The 20,407-nt window shown below is 43.8% G+C and overlaps 1 protein-coding gene across 7 annotated transcripts in view; it reads right to left on the bottom strand.

Moving 5' to 3' along the window:
• Positions 1-20,407, bottom strand: part of FOXP4 (forkhead box P4) — a 159,484-nt gene that overhangs the window by 70,043 nt on the left and 69,034 nt on the right. For all 7 annotated transcript variants that reach the window (XM_056844085.1, XM_056844088.1, XM_056844086.1 and 4 more), the window contains one exon: positions 14,596-14,685. In XM_056844085.1, the coding sequence (XP_056700063.1) occupies positions 14,596-14,685 (90 nt within the window). The remainder of the gene's footprint in view (positions 1-14,595; positions 14,686-20,407) is intronic.

The following is a 20,407-nucleotide window of genomic DNA, read 5'->3' as shown; positions in this document are numbered from 1 at the left end:
GCAGACTGAACTCTTGAAGAAGAGGGGATTCCACTTGGGAATTTTATCCCCTCCTGTCCTGTTGGATCAAGCAAGCAGGAGCTTGCTGACCTTTGGGGCAAGTTGCGAGGCTTATCTGTTTACTCAGGTTGCTGGCTTGAGGGAGGCACCCAAAATTTCATTTGTCATTTCAGGAGTCATTCTGAGTTAACTCTGAAGTTATTTATTAACCGCCCTGGGCTTACTCCTAGTCTGCTAAAGAGGCACTGTCAACCAGAATCAGTCAATGAATCAAGGCTACGGGACCCCTTGGTCCATCCTGATGAAATCCAGATGAAGGAGAGCCCAATCCAATAGTGCAGGTAGCTGCAAAACTCTCCCAACCTTTACCCGAAAGCACTTGTACAAAGCCAAATATATCACTGGGACATCAATAGGGAAGAGCCACCAGTGTGGTACTTCACTGTATTGTAATGGAGTAATTCCACTATCATAGCAAGGCCATTGCCTCTGTGACCTGTATTTCATTGATGAACAACACTGCTGGTAATTTGTGCTTTGTCTATCCAATTGAATGGGTGTTCCTACATGCATGAAGCAATGAAATCAACTGAGAGAAACTCAGGAGGGGGCACCAGGAGAATGAGAAAGAACACCGTTGATGCCCACTCACTAGGAGACAAGCATCACACTAATTTCCCTTTGCTGTTCATCAGCCTGCAATGTGCTCTGAATGAGAGCCTGTAATTAATTGCTCATCTGCATCCCCCATCTGAACTCCCTCCCCACCAACCCCCACCACTACACCGTGCATCCAGCTTGATACACGTTGGCTGGCATTTTCAAAATCGGAGGCATTCTAATTACCGGAGAGTTATAACACCTTCCATTTCGCGCCCGTCGGACTGACACCCTGTCAAGAGCAAAGAGACTTGCCAGAGGTTTTGACAACACTAATTGCCCCTATAATCTAAAAACACAAAGGAGAGGCGATTAGTCGTGAGGGCCGCAGCTCTCGATCCGACATGAGGTTTTCACAACGTTACAAGAAAACAAAAGCGGTGCTTTTTAGAGTGTGATGGCTGCTAACAAAGCAGAATTATATTTTCATACAAACCTTTGTCTGCATCAAATGGCTTTCCCTTCTCTTGTAAAATGCTGCGCTGACACCAAGAATGGTGGAGGCTCCTTAGAAAGAGGAGCAGGAAGATAAAAATGTGCACGAGCTTCAGTTCTTAAAAAAATAGTGTGTCCTGGGGAGGTTTCTCATTTATTTATGATTGTATCATGGAAAAGGTGTTCATCAGTGCTCCATCAGCATATCCAGAGATGTGTTCTACCTTGCTCACTCATCTTCCTCTTCTGCCCAATGCTACTATGAAAACTGTCAAAATAGCAGCTGTATCTAATTTAGTATGCATTAGCCTTCATAATGTGCTTGAAAGACAGTTCACTGCATCAGCCCTGCAAAATCATAGGTCAAACATGTATGGTGGTTACTGATGGAACCAAAGATGGTATTCTGTGTCTAGGATAAAAAAGAAGACTTTAGGCCTTTCCTTTCTGCTCACAGCAAGTTAACTGTGACACACTTAATAAAACTCACAGTTCTCTTACATACAGGAATAGGGATTTCGGAGGTAGGTGCTATCAGCCATCAACATAGTTAATCCTGGTAGACATTGAAGCCATCAAAGTAGGAAGCAAAGAATGAAAACACGTGGGAACTTTAAAATGGAAAGGTGGAGGACTCTTCTACGTTACATGAAAATATTCTGTCTCTCCTTGCAGAGTTCAATGGCAAGAGACAGAGCATCTGCTTGGCATGCTGAAGGCCCAAGGTGTAATTCCTGGTATGTCCAATTAAAAAAGATCAGGTAGTAGGTGATGTGAAAAACCTCTACTTGAGACCCTGAAGAGTTGCTGCCAGTCAGTCCAGCTTCGTATAAGGCAGCTTTATGCACTGGGAAATTAAACAGAGAGATCAGGTGTAAACCTGCTGGATTCCACCCCATTTCACAGAGAGACCGACATTTGACTACCATTCCTGGCTAATCACTGCTCCAAGACGACCAATGTGTGGTAGCAACTATGCTATGGAGAGCAAGTGGTATTGCCATCAAAAAGGCAGCAGAGTAATCTACTCACCCTAAAGGCCTTTAATAGCAGTGCCTTGAGCTGCAGCATACTAGAACATAAGCACTAAAGCCCAACTTTAATAGCTCACATAGCTGTTGCAATATAGCAACAACATGACCATGGAGAACCAGCGGCAGCTTTAGATCCAATAAATATAAATTACATTGATATATAGTCAGGTGCAAAGGCAAGTCAGACAGCTACCATGGAAGATTACATGCAAACTGACTTTGTCCCCAGCTAGTTTCTTCTTTCACAAGAGCTGAAGGCTCTTCTTTGCTCAACAAAGCTTAACACCCCCAATACCAACAACAGAAGCATTGTGCCTGCAGACTGGGAGGCTGAATTTCTCTCTCCAAGAATGGTTTGTGGGTGTGTGTGTGTCATAGCTGGCATCTGGCACACAGTGAGCTAAGGCAGGCAGTGACTCACTTGCTGGCCAGCTGCCATTCCACAAAACTGCTTACTAACAGCTCTGGCCTCCTAACAAATCCTTGACAATGCATCTGAATGGAGAACTAAATCTCTCTGGGGTGCTGCTTTTCCAAGAAGCCTTAGCCAGAATCCCACCACACCAGAGTTAGAGATGGAGCATGAGAGGAGAGCCAGTTCATGGGTGGAAAAATAAACCTATCAAAGAAAGTGAGACCTAGTATAAGTCTGGGAAGTTCTCCAGTCTCGTTGCAGTTGATAAAGATTTTCAGCAGAATAAAGGAAAGCCGAATTGAATGGCACAAATTCTTAGGACTAGAAGAATGTGGTATCGAAGGAGCACTGTGTGGGGGAAAGCTGTTTTGGTACCCAGAAAGGAATGTACTGTTTACATCAGGATAATACTTATTAATACTGTAGGTACTCAGTTGCTTTGGCCTTGCTATATGAAAACTCCTAATATTAGGAATGGGGTTTAATACCCCAGACTCAGTATTCCTCAAAGTAGAGCCTGATTCCATACCCAGCATATTAATTTGTCTTTGAAAAACATAGTATGTGGAGGGGGGGCACATGGTTCAACGGGCATGATTGGCATAGTGCTACAGCTCATACTTAGAAATGATGCTAACTCCGAAAATCTTGTTGTTGCTTTTTGCTTATAAAATACATCTTGTATAAAGACAAAATAATGACCACCACATGAAGAGATGTGAGTGAAGCAGTAGATGCAAAGGTGACAAAAGTAGTTAACATACACAGAAAGGATAAGCTTGGCAAATCCTTACATAATATGCCTTTCGCTAGTCTGACATACACTCACGAACAGACTCTAGACCTTATCTTACTTTTTAATCCACATAAAGGAATCAGAGATCTAGCACTCAGTCCTATTTATTCCATCTGCCTGCCCCACATACTACAACATTAGGTCCTACCATCATAGATCTATAAGGGTGCAGAACACCATTAACCGCCACAATTAGAAAACACAGGGAGAGAATAAGAACCAACCGCAGTAAGATCAAGTGAAAAAAATTCTGTGCTGCAGCAGACACATAGGCCATTCTGCTTTTCCTGAAGTGAATGAATGCAGAGGGGCCAGTATTGATCTGTCTTCATTACCCATTTCACTCAAGTTCAAATCAACAAAATACACTTTTCCACACCAGTGCCCTCCCTGCCACAGCAGACAAAAGAAAAGCAATTTCCTGCGGTTTGCTCCAAACTTGCTACTCTTTCCTTATACCATTCTTTCCTCTCCCGTTACAAACATGTCTCAGGGTGGCAGATCTGCTCCTCAATCTTCCTTCAAAATGGACAAGGTACCAAGGAGAAAGGAATATAAAAATCTGTCATTGCTGTTGCATAATCAGAAGTCCTACTGATCTTTACAGCCATGGTCTTGCAGCAAATTCAGCCTCTAATGCAGAATCCAGAAGGAGGGTAGAGCATCTGCTGGGCATACAAAGGGTCCCAAGTTCAATCCCAGGCATCTCTAGTTGATAGGATCAAGTAGCAGGTGATGTGAAAGACCTCTGCCTGAAACCCTGGAGAGCTGCTGCCAGTCTGAGTAGACATTGCTGACCTTGATGGACCAATGGTTTGATTCAGTATAAGGCAGCTTCATATATTGATTTCAGCTTTTTCAGCTTAGTTATGAGGTAAGGGTCTGAAAAAGACATAACCTTTGTGTTTTAGGGCGGTTCCACCAAAGATGAAATGTCACTACCTCTGTGTCCAAAATAGCAGCAAGCCACCATTTAGGTCATCGTGTTTGAGGACAGCATATACCTATGCACTACGCTGTAGGTAAACATGCTTAGAATATGTTGACAATTTGGTACAATACCTACAGATGCTGCTCAATACACAAAAATGCAACTGAAATAACAGTGTAGACACTGTTGCACCCTGTTGCTTGCACATGATTTCTCTGCAGGAATTTGATCTTGTATGAGATAGTAAGTCCTAGACATAGAAGGATCTAGGGACAGGTTTGTCAGCTCCAGGTTGGGAAATACCTGGAGATTTCGGGGGCAGGGCCTGAGGAGAGCAAGGTTTGAAGAGGGGAGGGACTTCAATGCCATAGAGTCCAATTGCCAAAGCGGCCATTTTCTCCAGGTGAGCTGATCTCTATCGGCTGGAGATCAGTTGTAATAGCGGGAGATCTCCAGCCACCACTTGGAGGTTGGCAACCCTATCTAGGGAACACTTCCTTTGATCAAGGTAAGGCATAAAGTTTTGGTGCCATAACTGAGAAGGCCCTTTCTCGAATTGCCGCCTATCTGGTTTCAGATGGCAGGGGCAACCAAAGCAAGGCCTCCAAAGATGACCGGAGTCCATGGGTAGGATCATATGGGAGGAGGCGGTCCTTAAGTTATGTTCCAGGCTGTACAGGCTTTAAAGCACCTTGATTTGTGCCCGGAAGCAAATTGGAACTCAGTGTAGACGTAACAAGACTGGAGTGATATGGTCCCTAAAACCCACTCCAGTCAACACTCTAGCCGGAGCATTCTGTACCAACTGTAGCTTCCAGATAGTCTTCCAGGGTAGGTCTGCAGAGAGCACACTGCAGTAATCTAATCCAGATGTTACCAGGGCATGCACCACAGTGGCAAGATCTCTTCTGCCCAGGAAGGGCTGCAGCTGTCTTGCATTGTATTGTGTTACCCTCTCTTCCAAAATCTCATTCACTACAAATTATGGGAGGAAATGCAATAAAGATGCACAAGTAAAACTAAGAATTTCATGCAGAATTGCCCAATTTGCATGATTTGACATTATTGGTTAAGTTATTTCAACCACAAAATGTTTCTCAGGGTAGGAAATGTGTTACTTAAGACAGCTCATTGCTACTCATCCACACATAGACATCTACCATAGTGGAAGGGAAAAGTGGAGACAGCGAAAGAGAAATCTTAGAATATTTTTTTAATATATTTTTTATTGCATTGGAGGTCATTTTACATCTCCATACCTTTATAATTACAATTTACACTTTCCTTCTTCCAATACAAATTTCCCCCTTTCCCCCCCTTTCCCTCCCCCCACGGACCAATCCATAATATCATATTTTCATATTTTCAGCCATGAGCATAGCCTTTTTAGTTTTACTAAAGTCTCTTCGTTGGCTTCTCCTCTTTTCACCCAATTAATGTATGGGTTCCACTTAGTCTTCAGTTCCAGAGAAATCTTAGAATAGTGGACTGTTTTACAGGATGGATAGTAGGCAGTCCAGGTTTTGTTAAACCACCATAGGATCATGGGAATCGGTATGTAGTGAAACAGACACAAAAATGGCTTAGATGGTTTTATGTCACCTGGTATGAACCTATTTTGCTCTGACCTGGATGGCCCAGGCTAGCCTGATCTCGTCAGATCTCAGAAGCTAAGCAGGGTCAGCCCTGGTTAGTAATTGGATGGGAAACCACCAAGGAATACCAGGGTTGCTGTGCAGAGGAAGGCACTGGCAAACCACCTCTGTTAGTCTCTTGCCATGAAAACCCCAAAAGGGGTCACCATAAGTCGGCTGCGACTTGACGGCAATTTACACACACACACACACACACACACACAAACCTATTTTAAAAAACGTATCAAAGTCACACACACACACACACACAAACCTTTTGGCAACTGTTGGGAACCTCTGCACACAGCTGGTCCAAAGCCCAGGGGGATACTCTCCTGAACTGAGAGAATGCTTCCTTCATGTCTGAGAAAGAAAAGTGAATGGGTAGGGGATCGAGCCCTCCAACTGAAATTATTCTATGGGTAAGCAGAAGATTGCCTTCTTCAAATAGCTGCAGACTTCTTGGATGGTAAGCAGATTTAAAAGAGCATCAGAGGAACTTTGTTTCAAGCTATCTAGTTTAGAAATAAAAACTTCAATTCACGTCATAGTGAACCAAGAAACAGCAATATGACAACACTGAATCACAGCCAAGGACAGATTTCTCAGAAAAACTTAGATGTTCACTCTAAACACTTAAGGTTGATATTTTTTATACATTTTCAGAAGCAGCTGTTGATTTGAACCTATGTCAGTAGTTATCCAATCAGAAATATCAGTGCCAGATCCATCATTTTTAAAGGAAGATACAAGAAATCAAAGAGATAAGACAGATAGGGCAAGACTAAAAAATAGCAGAAAAAAAGCTCATGACTTCTTTGGTAGATGTGAATACACATCAAGCTGCCTTATACTGAACCAGACTCTTGGTCCATCCAAGTCAATATTGCCTACTCAGACAGGCAGCGGCTCTCCAGGGTCTCAGGCAGAGGTCTTTCAAATCACCTACTTGCTTGTTCTCTTTAACTGGAGATGCCGGGGATTGAACTTGGGACCTTCTGCATGCCAAGCAGATGCTCTACAAACTGAGCCCCAGCCCCTCCCCTAAAGATCTACTCTTGGGCAGGAGACAACAGGGAATCCCAAGGGAATTTACATGTTGCCATTGATAAAGCGCGTTTGGTCTTAATCAAGGCAGCCATAATTAAGGTCAAAATAGTAAACACAACACATTTTAGTATCATGCTTCAGAAGCCTTGCTGCCAAGGCAGCATGGACCTAAATTAGCAAACATCTTAGTACGCATCATCTGCAGTCAAGTGTATAACATCAATGTATGTTTCTCCTATTTTACTCACCTGATAACAAAGCACCCTATAATTGTCATCACATTGAAGATACACTGTAGCACATGAAACAGATTGCATGCCCACACAGGCTGGACAAGGTGACCTTTAATTTCCTTGAACCTGCACAATTCTATGCAGATGTTACATTTTGTTTAGCTCAATTCAACAAACCATTTACTCAAATATTTCAGATGTTGAATTGTGATCAATGGAAACTCAAGAAAATTGTTAAAAATAGGTGAATACTTCATTTAGACCATTCAGGCATATTCATCTATGTGGCTGAAATCTGGGCAAGTGTGCATAACATAACATGGACATTTGGTCCATGTAGCCCAGACACATAGGGTGGATTCTGTTTGTATTATAGAATCATAGAGCTGGAAGGGACCACCAGGGTCACCTAGTCCAACCCCCTGCACAATGCAGGAATTTCATAACTACCTCCCCCATACATCCCCAGTGATCCCTACTCCATGCCCAAAAGATGGCCAAGATGCCTATCAGGTTCCCTCTAGTATAACAAAGCTAGTACAACACGTTGACAGGGACCAGTACAGGTTGTCCTGGCATAGCAAGAGTCCTCTGGTGAGCACTTGTGCAGAGACCAGCCATGAGTATGTGAAGCTACCATCTGGATGTGTTTCCAAAGCCAGGCTGCTGAATTGGGGTCCAGCTCTGGATCCAAAATGGGACAGTGGCTCCTGAAGTCAAGTGGCAGGCAGACATGTTGGTCCTGTTTATCAAAATTGCATTACTAGGCCATATTTGGATAACACACACAATTTTTTTCAAGAGAGGTGAAAGTAATTGAACTTCTTTGACTAAACTTTCAAGGTTGACACAGGCAAAGTGTTGATATTTGACACTGTGCCATTTATTAAGAACAACAGCCAAAACAAAAGATTTTTGGCTGTGCTCAATATTCGCAATGTGTATACGAAGGTAGAATGCAGTGCTAAAAACAGCTTGTCGGGGGAAGATGCTGCCCACCAATTTCTGCCTTGGCTCTAACTCCTGGTGCAGCACAGCCCATGAGTTGTTGGTTACACAGATCCAGACGTGGGACCATTTTCATGCTGCTATCCTGTGCCCACCCCATTACTGAGGAAGAAATCTGTACTTCACTGCCCACCCAGAAGGTCCTATCACTGTCACACCCAAACTTTCCTTTCTGGGCCCAGCAAGTGTTACAGTTGCAGCCCCTTCACACATACAAAAGTTGGGTTCAAAAGCTAGCAGACTGGGGAAAGGGATACTTTTCCTCTTATTTTTAAAAATCTGGGTTGGGAGTAAGTTTGGGACTCAGCCATTCTAACCCTGCCAAGCAAGTGGGAAAAGGGAAAGTCCGTGGTTTTGCTTCCTTGAAAAAGAATCAGGGAAGCATTCCTGCTCCATGTGAGCCCTGCTGTGGCACAGACTTTATATGAAGTATAAGTTCAGAACACTTGCATGCATATACTACAGTCTGCTCTCTACACCCTATTGCTATATCCAGACTTTGGTCTTGTTCTACACCTTCTTTTTCTCACCAGTATACTCTCCACCCACACCCTCCCTGGCGAAGCTGTCCTGGTCAATCTCATCGACACCATTCCTCTGTTAGATAAACTTCCTTTCAAAGACTCTGCTTAATCCCGTATCTTCTCCTCATTTGGATCCACCTCCGGCTGTAGCACTGGGGCATGAGGAGGGAGAAAGGCTGCTGAATTATGAGCTACTCCTGACTTATGTCTACAAGTTTCACAAGTTTCTTTGCAAAAAAAAAAAGTGGGGAGGGAGACAACCAGAACTTCAGGCTCCGTTAACTCTGGGCAAGCCAGCTGGATGGACAGAGAGAAAAGTGGGAAAGGGGGGAGTGGGGTTGGAGGAGAGAGAGCAAGGGGACTGAAAAACAAAGTGCAAGAGAAAAAACAGACCACTGGTGAGTGAGGGTGAATGGGAAGATAAACAGGCAGTGACAGAATGAGACTAGCTTAGAAAGAGAAAGCTACACGGACGCGCACACTCAGTCAATAGGAAAACAGTCAGTAAGGGGAGAAAAACAATGGGGGGGAGTCTGAAAGATGGGCAAGCACACACACACACAAATAATATGGGGAGACACTCACAGATTACAGGAATCTGACTTCACCCTTACTGCCTTTGTTCTTGCAAGATATTTTCCATTCAGTGACTGCATTTCCTTCCTGAAAATGCTATTGGAAAAAACAACTGGCTGCTGGCCTCAAAAGCAGACCCAATGAAATATTGCTGTTAATATCAGCAGTGATTTTGCCTTCTTCACTTTCAGTTAAACTCATTAATGGAGACGGCAGCAGATCTGCTACCTCCACCAAAGGTCTATTTCTTTCAGCCAGGTGTGATGGAGGCCTGAGGAAAAAAGGAGGGGGGGATAGAACAGACAAGGGGGGGAGTTTCAGGGCAGGTCTGGATTCCATCATGTCCCACAAACTCCCTGCAGAGATGGCATTTTTATGGTGCATTTTCAAGACTGGAAAAGACCCATTAGGACATTAAGGCAGTCCCTCTGCCAATACAGGATTTCCCACCACAATCATCTGCCCTGGCTAAATGTAAAACATTTCAAATAACGGGCTTCCAGAGCCACTGTTCCATTATGCGAGGTGTTTGGGCCTAATCCAAAGCTTGTTTTTTCGTTTTTTACTCAGTGGAAAATTCCCAAAAAAAACTCATTCAAAACATCTTTGAATAAAGCCATTTCACATATTGCAGGGAAATTATCGTCATGTCTGATAGAGAAGAACAAATGAAGCTAAGCTTCTTTGTTGAACGGATACTCCAAATACACAGAGCTGGTCCTGATTTAACTTTTCCAGAGATACCAGCCCTTCATTACACTGAAATAGCCAGACACACCAATTGTGACATGCTGAACTGTCAATCTTCCCCCAAGCTGGCTTGCCAGTTTTGGTAAGTGGTTGTAAACTTGTGAGGTTGTTCTGAAGACTTGCCTCTTCAGCCATCTTTGAGACACAAGTACACAAAACTGACGCTGGAGCAGGCTTCTTTGTGAACTGGACATCAGGAAGCTACATGAAGGGGAAAGCGATGCAACCCCCTTGCTTTCTTCTAGCCTTGCTCTCATTCCTTGCCCACTGATACAGACAGCGCTAAGACCATCCTGTGGATCTAGTTCTCAAGGGCATGTGGATAAGCAGAAGGCAGCCACTCCCTACACACCATCATCCAGAGTTTCCTCCATTGCCAGCAGACTTTGGAGGCAGTACAGTGTGGTACAGGCAGGACCTCCAGCTCCAAGAGAGCACTTGCTAATTACTTTCCTTTGTTAATTAAACCCACGTGGCTCCAATAAGGTAACCTGCTGTTCGCCGATAAATTTAATTAGCCTGAAGGGAGAGCCCCTCCACACAGCTATTTAAATTGTCACTTTCCATCCACTTGGGCTTTCTCCCTGCTTCTTTCGCCGCTCCTCCTTTAGACCTGAATTTATGCTCATTTTGCAACCGCTTTCATGTCCCGAGCCTACTGCCCTTGCTGGAATGTACATGGGCAACAACCTCCATCTTGGCAACATCTCCAGGGATATTCAAAACCGAAAGAAGGATGCTTTTAGACTTGCAGCTAAAGAGCAGTCAGGGCAGAACTGGATGTTTCAAGAGGCACACAGCTGCTGTCTCTCCCACTTTTCCTTGTAACATTTATTTTTAACACACTGTATAATGTTTATCATCATGCCATGTGCCACCCCCATCTCCCACCTCACATAATTGGCTGATGTCTATGAAGGTGGAGCAAGGAACAATGGGATTACCTCACATGGCATAATTTGTTAAATGAAACGTTATAAGGGTGGGAAAGAGACACAGAGCAATGGCAGCTTTGAGCCTCACATAATACATAGTTTTGCCCTTGTACATACACTATAGGGCAGGTGGACAGAAGTGAACATAACAACTTCCTTACTTATGCAGAAGCCAATGTGCATATTTAAGTGGACAGCCAAATAGAACAGTACCAATTCTGCCCCAATGTATACAATAATAATCCTAGTGGAGTCTTAACTACTGGGTAAAAATATAAATAATGAAGTCCGAGTTACTTGAAAGGTATCAGTTTCCAAAATGTGAAATACATACACTGTTACCTCTTAGCTTAAAAAAATGTTTTGAGCTCTACTTTTGGCAGTGGGCTGAGGGGGGTGCATATACCTTGTCTAAATAAAATAAAGCATCTGCTGTTTGCAAAAAGTACAGCAGATCATTCTCCCCTCTTTAGGCAATTGCCCCATAGTCCTTTTGCTGAAGGAATTGGTCTTGGCCAGTTCCAGTTCACCTGTTCTCACTATGATGACAGAAGCAAAAGAAAAAGAAAGCTGGTCTTCCTGCAAAAGGAATTTAGGAACACAATCTCGAAAGGTTGAAATGGCTTGTTCTGATGCCCTGAACTCTGTTGCCTCACCTTACCATCTACACTTCCAGCAAAGAGTTCATGAGTCAGAAATTTTAAAATTTATTTTTGCTGAAAAAATTTATTAGCTGTCTTTCTATCTTACGGAACACAAGGTGGCTAGCAATGCAAGGTGGCTTATAATGGAAGCCACAATGGTTTTTAAGTGAGGAGGATGACTTGATTCCAGCTCTACCCCAGGTTCAACTGCGCTGTTGGTTTCCTTATACAGGTAGCCATGGGACACTATTGTACCCAAATTTCACTTCAAGTTACAAAAGGGTACTCAGTCACCCCTTCTCTGTCATCTCTCCATGTGCTAGCTAATTGGGCTGCCCACTCTCAAGCTTCCACAGAGTCCATCCCTGGGTTAATTCATTACCTGTCTCCTTTCATTATACAGCTCGTGTTTTCTTACCGTACACATCAGCTTTGTACCTTCCGATGGAGTAGGTTTCTCTTTTTGCTTACATCCAAGTTAAAAGCTAAGCAGGGTCAGCCCTAGTCAATAATTGGAAGGAAAACCACCAAGGAATACCAAGGTTATGATGTGGAGGCAAGGGGTGGCAAACCACCTCTGAACATCTCTTGCCTTGAAAACCCCACAGGGTCACTGTAAATCAGCTGTGACTTGATGGGGGAAAAGTTTTAAAATATTTCTGTAAAGGTGCAGTCAACATGGCCTGTTCCTTATGGAATCTCTTGGTATTTACTTCCCTTATGCAGAAGGTATTTGAGCCCTTGATGACCCAGCCCCTCTTTAGCTACACTAAAAAGTCACAGTCCTGGTGGTTTCAATGTTATTATTATTTATTAAGTTTACACCCCGCCCTCCCTGGTACTGCCAGGCTCAGGGCGGCTCCCAACAAATAAGTACAAAGCCATATACATCAATATCAAAACCTACAATGTAGAACTTTAAAACTAAACCCAGTTTGACATAGATGCTGCCCTACTCAATAACTGGTTCCTATAGAATGCCCTCTGTGGGGAGGATGGCCAAAGATGGAGGTCAGCAAGGCCAATAACCTCCAGGGGACACACACACACCTGGCCTATGGCCAGGCAAGGTAATAACAACAGGGATGGAAGGAACAAAGAAAGGGGGGAAAGGACAAAGATGTAAGGACAAGGGAAGGGGAGGGGAAGGAAGAAAAGGAAGGGGAGGGGAGGGGCAGGGAGCTTGCTGTGTTAGTGAGCTGGCTGCTCCGTGAGTAGGTCCACCTCACATTCAGTTCTTGAAAGACAAACAATACTGTTATCAAATTCAGGCTTTCAACTGAATATAGTTTCTCACAGTCACATTCTTCGATGGCTAAACATGCCCATGTTTTCCTCCCCCACAGCCTCAGATGGTGAGCACACATCTCTGCATGAACTGGCCTTCCATGCAGACAAGCTTTTTGTGCATCCAGCTCTCTCTGTGTGGTCTACAGGGGTCTTGCTGAAGAAGCTTTCTCCCCGGGAAGGCTATTTCATACTACTGTGAGCTGTGGCGATTCCTGCTTTTTACCACTCCACTATGTCTGTGGTGGCTCTGCAGCAGTCATTAGAGGCCCATCTGCTGCTGAGCATCAAAGTACAACAACCAGGTCTATGCCTTGACTTCTGTCAAGGACAACTGGTTGGATCCAACCAATCATTCCACTGGTGAAAAAGACCACACAAAAGGCTATACTGGGAATCATGGGACCTGCATGAGCAAAAGCTAGGTGGCACAAGGGCTGTAGTAAGGAGGGGAACAGGGTGAGATTGAGTGGGGAAAGTTGACTGGATTATTGGCTGCAAGCTTCAAAAGAACTGCCCTAAATGGATTCTGCCTTCTACTCCCTCCTCCAAGTGAGCTCACTCAGTCTCCCATATGAGGGACTTCGCTGAAGGAAGACTGCAATCTGCAGCAGTGACAAATGCTGCGCATTGGTTTGTCATGAAACAGTGCAAAGTAATCTCAACAGGACATTTGAATTTAAATGCCTGCTGGCTATGAAAGTCATCCCAGTTTCAGCTTAAGGAACCCAGTTATATGTTCTCATGAACCAGTGCCTCCCATAACACGTGCATTTGCAGCAACTGAGTTCCCAGCAAGTTCTTATTGCTCATTAGTATTTGTGAGATATTGGGAGTAGTGCCACAGGGTTTTTCCCACCCCCTAAAGCACCACAACCAGCAGTTCTTCTGGCAACTTTCCTAAGAAGCATGCCTTTATACAGCTTCTAATCCAAAGAAAACTTTTTGTAAAAGATTTCTACCACTCCGTGTATCACCACAAATCCATTACTCTAGTTCAGACTTTCAAAATGTTATAGCAACAGTGTGAACCTGATGGACAGATGCCCAAGCCAAGCTCCAGCTGGATGGCTCCATCAGGTAGAAGTGAACCCAAGGACAAAATCAGAATATGAATGCCAATCAAGATGATCCAGATATTCTCCCACGAATTAATTAAATCATTTCATTAAATTTCTGCACACCTATTCAACAAGTTCAGAGATCTAAACAATATAATTTTAGTTGCTGTGTTTTAAAGGTCACTTCAGCAACTTTGTGTGCATGATGTTACAATCTATTGTGTGTGCCAAATTACTATGAAACATCCACAAACAGGGCAATCATTTGTCAGGAAGATGATCCAGTGGCTAAGTGTGTGCCTGGAAGATGGAAACTGCTCTGGCACCTTGGACGAAGAGACCACCTTCATCTACATTGTGCCCCCTTCACCCTTATTTGTGTAATGATGGCAACGGTGTCTCCCAAGAATAATGAAGTGATTGGCAAGCAAAGATTCTAGTACATATCTTATTATTATGTCATCAGATGACCAAACGGTTGATTCGGAAAACTTAGTGATGCTTTTGGAAATCACTTACTGGAAACATAATTTTTTAGAGGCCTACTTTGTAAGAAGGCTCTCGTCCTCACATAGCCTATTAAAGTCTGAAAGAAAGCACCCAAGTTTTTACAACCTCTCACCTGGACAGCTGGCTGCTTATTTTCATTGTTGCTAGGAGAGGTCAGCCCTGTTGCCTGCTGCAGAAGGAACTGCCGTGCCACCTGAAGAGCCTGGAGGGGAAAAGACAGAATATGATGAAAACGGGTGCGGGGAGAAAGTTAGTCTCCCTCTTCTGTACTCCTCTCAGTGCACCCAGATGAAAATATTATAAGCCATCAGATACAGGTAGTGGTACCTGCTCATGTGATACAGAATGCAATAAGGATGGCAACAACAACAACAACCCACAGTACACAGGGTCCCCTATACAGTCATGTTTTCTTGTTAGCATTCCACCTGAATAAGGAAGAAGGGATGCATCTACTGTTATGGAAAGAAGGAAGAAAAATGCATCTACTGCTCTGGAAAGTCTGAAAACCACCCAGAAACCGGAAGCTCTGGAAATTAAACTGGAGTTTTCTGCTCTGACAGAATCCACAATGCCTTTTCCTTCTGTGTCCATTTCGGACACAAACCCCATAGCAACATGTGATTACATCTTAGGAAGGCTGCAGTGTTGGAGGGCAAGCAGCCATAAATAGCTTCAGTGGGGCTATGAGTAAAACAACCAGTGCCTTCAAACTATAGTTCAGACCTAGAAGAATTAGGATCAGTTCACATAAACTAAAGCTTCTTCTGCATTGGAAGTGCCACAACCATCCCCAGTGATGCGCACATATGCAGGAAGATACCAAATGACCCAAGTCCTCCAGAGAGACAGTTGAAGCTCTCCAGCATCTAGCCCTGCAGTCACTGCTTGTAAAAAAAGTGCAGAAATCACCAAGAAACTGGCCACAAACTAGTATACCCTGTACTGGGCCTCATTGGCCAGTCTTAGTGTACAGGGTGTTCATATGAGAGGAGGTTCTTCTTAAGATCCTTAAGATCCTTGACCTGTGTCCAGAACCACACTGGTAACCAGTGGAGCTGTAATATGGTTTGTTCTGTTTGTTCCCAAGCAGCCACATTCTGAAGTAACTGAAGCTTCTCTTTAAAGGCATCCTGACACAAAGTGTACTGCAACAGCCTAAGTTTGAAATCAACAAGTCCTTATGTTGTGGAAGTAGAATAGCTGGTACATCAGCCAAACCATTAAAAAGCACCACAGTGACAGAAGATATCTGGGAGTTCCAGAAGCAATGCTGGTTCATCCCCCCTCCCCACACACAAACCTGGTCTTTCAGGGAGTACACGCTCCCAACCAGAACAGGTGCTTCCCCAGCCAGCTGATCCACTGAGTCAATCCTATCATGTCTGTATAGATCTTAAATTCATACAGCTGAGGCATTCAGAGATGTCACCCATTCACCCAATTAGGTGGAAAAGGTGAATAAAGCGTCATGTTGTCTGTATACTAACAACATCAATTTTCACAACTCCCAGACATTTCATAGGAACAATAGTTCCCCAGCAGTATCTTTTAATAATCTCCTCCAGGAAAGACCAAACCACTGCAACACAGTACTCCCCACCCTCAAGCAAGAGAAGAAGTAGTGTTGGTTTTTATATGCCGACTTCATCACTTAAGGAAGAATCAAACCAGCTTACAATCACCTTCCCTTCCTCTCCCGACATCAGACACCCTGTGAGGTAGGTGGGGCTGAGAGAGTGTGACTAGCCCAAGGCCAGCCAGCTGGTTTCATGTGGAGGAGTGGGGAAACAAATCCAGTTCACCAGATTAGCCTCTGACACTCATGTGGAGGAGTGGGGAATCAAACCTGGTTTTCCAGATCAGAGTCCACCGCTCCAAACCGCCGCTCTTAACCACCACACCGGCTCGGCTCGCTGGAGGCTTACCATGGCCAATAGTATGGAAAACTGCTGACAGTCGCAGGACAATCAGCTAGTTCAAACTTCCCTTATTACCCCCCCCCCAATTTAATTACCCTGGATGACCAAAACTTCTGCAGTCCCGAAACCAAACCTGAGAGTATACCGAAATGATCGATACAGCCTATCCTTGGAGGAGAACAGTTCAAGGAAAAGGTTATGAGTACCCAATCTGGGAGGGGTTTTGTTTTGTTTTCAAATTGGGCAGGTCTGTCAGGAATGTTTTGCAGGCTTGTAAAAAGCCACTTGCCTAGCCCCCTCTGGTAAGTAAAAACTGCCTATAGGGGACATAATATGAAGCTTTTAGGAAAGGTCCCCCACCCTCCATCTTTCAGACCACAAACAGCTATCAGAGGTATGTGTGATCAGGCAACATTTATAAGCTGTTTGGACTTATTTGTATGGCTGATTTTATAGGTATAGATCTTTTTTAACACTCTGCATACTCAAAGATTTTTTGGCACCTAAGAGTAACATGTACATAACACCAAACAGCTCATATACTATCTTTGGATAGGGTTAGACTAGCCCCTTGAACCTTAGAGCAATAAATATAGAGAAATAAATTCTCATCTCCCAATACTTCAAGTGGCTAAAGGGCACCGCAAAATAAAATCAACATAATTAATACTCTAAAGTAATAGGGGGTGGGGGGAATGCAGACAGGCTGGTCATAACCATGACCTCCAAGGAGGAAAAGAAGGGCAGAAAAGAAAGGTGTGCATGAAGACATAGACCTTGTTTTTAAAAAAGCATGAAAAAGCATGCTCTAGTGTGTCAGAGCATGGAGGGGGGGGGAGGATGTCCTTGCATGAAGGAAAGGGGTTTCGGACAGGAGCCAAGAGCAGGTTGCAAGCAGAGAATAACTTCTAACACAAACAACCCTGTGGTACCAAACAGAGGCTGCTCCCAAAGCCCCGCTTCTTCCTCATACGTTCCTTATTTTTGCTTGGAGAAGAATGTCAATTTTTGGGGGGGTACATTTCTGAACAACAAAGTCATTGTAGCCCTGCCTGCAAGACAGGTTTTTATTACAGCACAGAGACAGGAGGGGGGAGCACAGGGGTAGAGGTCGGCGGGTCATAGCCCAGCTTGGCGGTGCTGCAAACAGCATGTGGGTTCCACTGAGCTGTCAACACCGCAGCCGTAAATCAAGGCTCTGGCTTCCAAAGGGCGGCTGTGCTCTCCCCAGTCGGCATAGGCACTTGCAGGGTGTGTCCCAGAGAAAGAGCCGCTTGTTAATTTTCCACATTTCCAGCTATAAAGAACAAAGTTACTTTCCGTCAGGCATTTAAACCTTACATACTGTACTGAACTCTCTCTGTTTGGAGGAGCAGCTGATTTTGTACACATGGATCAGATTAGCGCGCACACACTTAGCCATACGCAGTATAATTGCATACACTGCCACATGGAAATGCAAGACAGAGATCGCATTGTTGTAGCTGTGTATAAGACCTGTGCATAACTTTGAAAACATGCACAACCTAGTGTGCCAAATTGGCTATATATGTTTGTGACACAGAATTGCATGCGCACAATATAAGCATATATATCAACAGGCACAAAAGTTACACACTGCTCACACGTATGAGTTTCTCTCACACATGTATCCCATCTGTGAACACAGAAAGCATAAAATATTGGTCAGTCCTTTGATTATATACTGCATAATTGCAAAGCATATATTAAGTACACAATTCATTTTACATGTAGCAGGGTAATTTTAAAAGACCACTATTTGTCACTTTCGATATGATCTGTGTTGCACACTGCATATTGACCAGATATCCTATGAATGTTAGCACAGTTACAGAATAAAAGCACACTGTTAGTATGCATCTTTTGACAAATACCAGAAATGTTGCAGGTTGTTTTAAGGAAGAACAGATGCCTGAAGGAGATCAGGTGTTTTATGTAAGTTTCATTAAAAAAGGAAAAGCAGCAAAAAAAAAATTTTTTTTTTTACTTTTACGTACTACTTTCAGATTTGCTCCTCTCACATTATAGAAACACTTCTGAAAGCCTGCCATAGTCATCTTTAGACAAAACATGCAGGAACATACAAACATCCCAAAGCAGGAAATCCAAAGCACAGCTGTCCACACACACACCCCAAAAAACTCCCTCAGAGTCATAATTATCTTACATTCAGGACATGTAGACACCACCACATAACTTTTTTTATTATAGTCAGAAACTGAAAGATAACAAAGGGCAAATGTTTAAAACACAAAGGCTAAAAACCAGAGTGTATAGGTTCACATATGCAAAGGATAATCAGCAGCCTATTTCTGATTTGCTGTATAAATCTGTGAGGTGGCTGCTTTCTTCTGGAATGAAAGTAAAGTTTCCTTGGATTTGTCTACTAGATGGGCACCAGCCAATATGACAAAAGAAAACAGTCACAATGAAATGCCATTCAAAATTCAACAGGTTTAAAGTTTCAGTTGTACCATCTGGCTTTCAAATACCTGTGGCAACAGCTCAGCTGACACTTTTATCCACTTCCAACATGTTCAGAGAGCCGCCTGCTGCCCTTTAATGGCTTCCATTTTGCAGCAACTTTTGTCCAAGGTCTTAGTTTCACTGAGGAAGGGTGGACTTATCGCAATTCAAAAGGTTTAGGGCTTATATTCATGACACAGCGGCACTGACCTGCCGTGTGACCTGGACTAAATCTATTCATTTCCATAGCCTCCATTGGCTAAATTGTCGGCTCTTAAAATACAGCTGACCCCGCAATGGAAAAAAAATACATACATACCGTAAAGCTACAAAACTAAGTTCAAGCACAACTTTACAAATGAAGAAACAGTGGTAACGGAAGAGGTAGTGATTTTTCCCTACTAACAGTCAGTATTGGGCACTGAACAGGAGCTTTATTCAACCAGACTCTCTGAAAGGAACCTTCTAAAGTCTCCAGCACTTCACAAGGCTGTTTCCTAGGGTGTTTTTTTTTAACGTTTCACTTTTTTTCCCTTGCCAAAGTTCAAGAGGAATCGAGGAGAGAGAAAGGGTTACGCTACAGCACAAACTACATACTGATTGGAAGGCCAGCTTGCCAGAGGAAACTGCGATGCCACAGCCAGCTGTATGAAGTCTCCAATAGACCCCAATTTAATTGCATTAACCACACAACAGGAGCTTTGTTCACAAAGGGACAGTAAGGACAGCCCCCTGTTTTATGGGCTTTGGGAACCCTGTAAAGTCTCTGTGAGTTTATTAAGCTGGTAGTGGCTTGTGCGAGAAGAATACGGCTCGTGACGGGTGCCGGAACATGTCAAGAGGGCACCAAGCCAGGCTGGTACGCAGGAGGTAGCAGGAGGCCCGCTGCTCGATTAAGGGGACGCACAGCATGGTGCATGAGAGCCCAGGGAACTGTGGACAGAATGTAAGAAGCCCACCCCACACAAGCCCTCATGGGGGAATTTAATTCACTCCCTGCTGACTCTCTCACTTTGTTGTGCTCTGAAGCACGAAATTACAAGATTTACAGGAAAAAATGACATGGCCTTACATTCTCACACTGGGGCCTCCCTGTGACAACTATGCAGTTCACCCACAGGAGCTTGTACTACCCTCCCCCTCCCCTGCCACTAGACAGTTATGGACGGGAAATGAGGAATAAAAAGTTGGAACATTTGCTGCTAGAAAGCAGCGGCATGGTTGAGCCCCGTTTCCTTTTTATTTACTTAAATATTTTAGTGCTTTTTTTCCAATACACACCAGGTCAAATTTGTTGTAAGCCAGTGACAACACAGTAGCTTCCCCCCCCCAACACATTAATACAAATAAATCAACAAAAGTATATGACCAAGGAAAAGTCTTCCTTCTTATGGACAACAACCTCTTTTCCAGCCACATGATACTAGGGAAACCCACTTTCGGTCCCATCCAGAACCAATCTGACACAGGCAGGAACACCGAATCAAGTCTAGGGATCTTTCAGTCCAGTCAGAC

Source organism: Euleptes europaea, chromosome 2, assembly GCF_029931775.1.
Source record: "Euleptes europaea isolate rEulEur1 chromosome 2, rEulEur1.hap1, whole genome shotgun sequence".
In the NCBI taxonomy this organism is placed as follows: domain Eukaryota; kingdom Metazoa; phylum Chordata; class Lepidosauria; order Squamata; family Sphaerodactylidae; genus Euleptes; species Euleptes europaea.
The sequence above is the reverse complement of the archived record's forward strand: the minus strand, read 5'-3'. Positions and strand labels throughout refer to the sequence as shown.